This window comes from Chaetura pelagica, unplaced genomic scaffold, assembly GCF_000747805.2.
Source record: "Chaetura pelagica isolate M959 unplaced genomic scaffold, ChaPel_1.0 scaffold264, whole genome shotgun sequence".
Lineage (NCBI taxonomy): Eukaryota > Metazoa > Chordata > Aves > Apodiformes > Apodidae > Chaetura > Chaetura pelagica.
Window position 1 is genome coordinate 135,066 of NW_009953064.1, and position 1,113 is coordinate 136,178.

Below are 1,113 nucleotides of genomic sequence, written 5' to 3' on the forward strand. Positions count from 1 at the left end.
CCCCCCCAAACCTCTGCCACTAAAAACAAGGCAGGGACCAAGCTTGGGAGCAGACCTGGACACGGGTCATGTGCCTCCAACCTGGAGAAGGTCAGAGGAAAGCACAGCTACAGTAGCTTAAAGAAAAGAAACAATAAACCAGATTAACCAGTAACTGGGTCACTTCAGAGGGAGCGCTGAGGAGGGATCAGCTTGGACAGGGTCGGGAAACAGGAGCAATTAAAAAAGGAACATGAATATTTATGCTCATGGGAGGAAAACCCGTGGAGCTGGGTGGCAGGGCCATGTGCCACCATGTTGTGTGTCCCCACCAGCAACCTGGCCCATGCAGGTGAGCTGGGGTGTCCTGTTCTTGCTGTTGTCCCCCATTCTGTGTATTTCCTAGAGTGGCTCATGCTCAGAAAGAAGCCCAGGGCCAGGCTGAGTAGTCCGACCACCTCTGAAGCTAAAAAAATACCCATAAAAAATGAGATACAACCCAGTTTGGGGAAGGCAGCACGTTCCTCCTGGTGGCCCAAGGTGCTGAGCTCTGGGGTGGGGGGGGGATGTCTGTGACAACCTGACCTGGTTGGGGTGTCATTAGGAGATGAGACAAGCCCTTTGTCCCTTCTTCCGGGGGCAGGGGGGGCCACCAGCCTGCCGGGGAGCAGCAGCTGCCAGGGGGATGTTCTGGAGAACATCATAGAGGGTGAACATGCTGAAGGAGATCTGCTCGTAGGGTGAGCGCGCCCCGTTCTCGTAGAGGCAGGCGAAGGCCACAGCTGGGCCCCCGGAGATGGTGGCCTCGTCGTAGGGCAGCTGGATGTAAGCCAGGTCTGAGTAAGCACTGGGGCCCTCGTAGATGACCCAGGGCTCGGTCCAGCTCTCTGCATCCCTGGGGAAGGTGCTGAGGTGAACCCCCATGTTGACCCGCGACATGGAGCTGGTGGGGTGGGAGTAGAGGATCCAGGTGGGTGCTTGGAAGAAGGGAGTGGGGTCTGGGGGTTGCGTGGCAGCCCCTTGGGCCAAAGTGGCCTCCTTGGGCTTGGCTGTCTGGTGGTTGCTGGCGGCCACAGCAAGCAGCTCATCACCCCCTGCCTGCTTTCTGGGCAGGGACCAGAGCCCTGGGAACAT

The 1,113-nt window shown here is 58.2% G+C and overlaps 1 protein-coding gene across 1 annotated transcript in view; it reads right to left on the bottom strand.

Annotated features, from left to right (window-relative positions):
- Positions 1–579: 579 nt before the first annotated feature.
- Positions 580–1,113, bottom strand: part of NEU4 (sialidase 4) — a 21,830-nt gene continuing 21,296 nt past the window's right edge. Inside the window, exon 4 of the mRNA XM_009996747.1 lies at positions 580–1,094. Coding sequence (XP_009995049.1) covers positions 580–1,094 — 515 coding nt within the window. The remainder of the gene's footprint in view (positions 1,095–1,113) is intronic.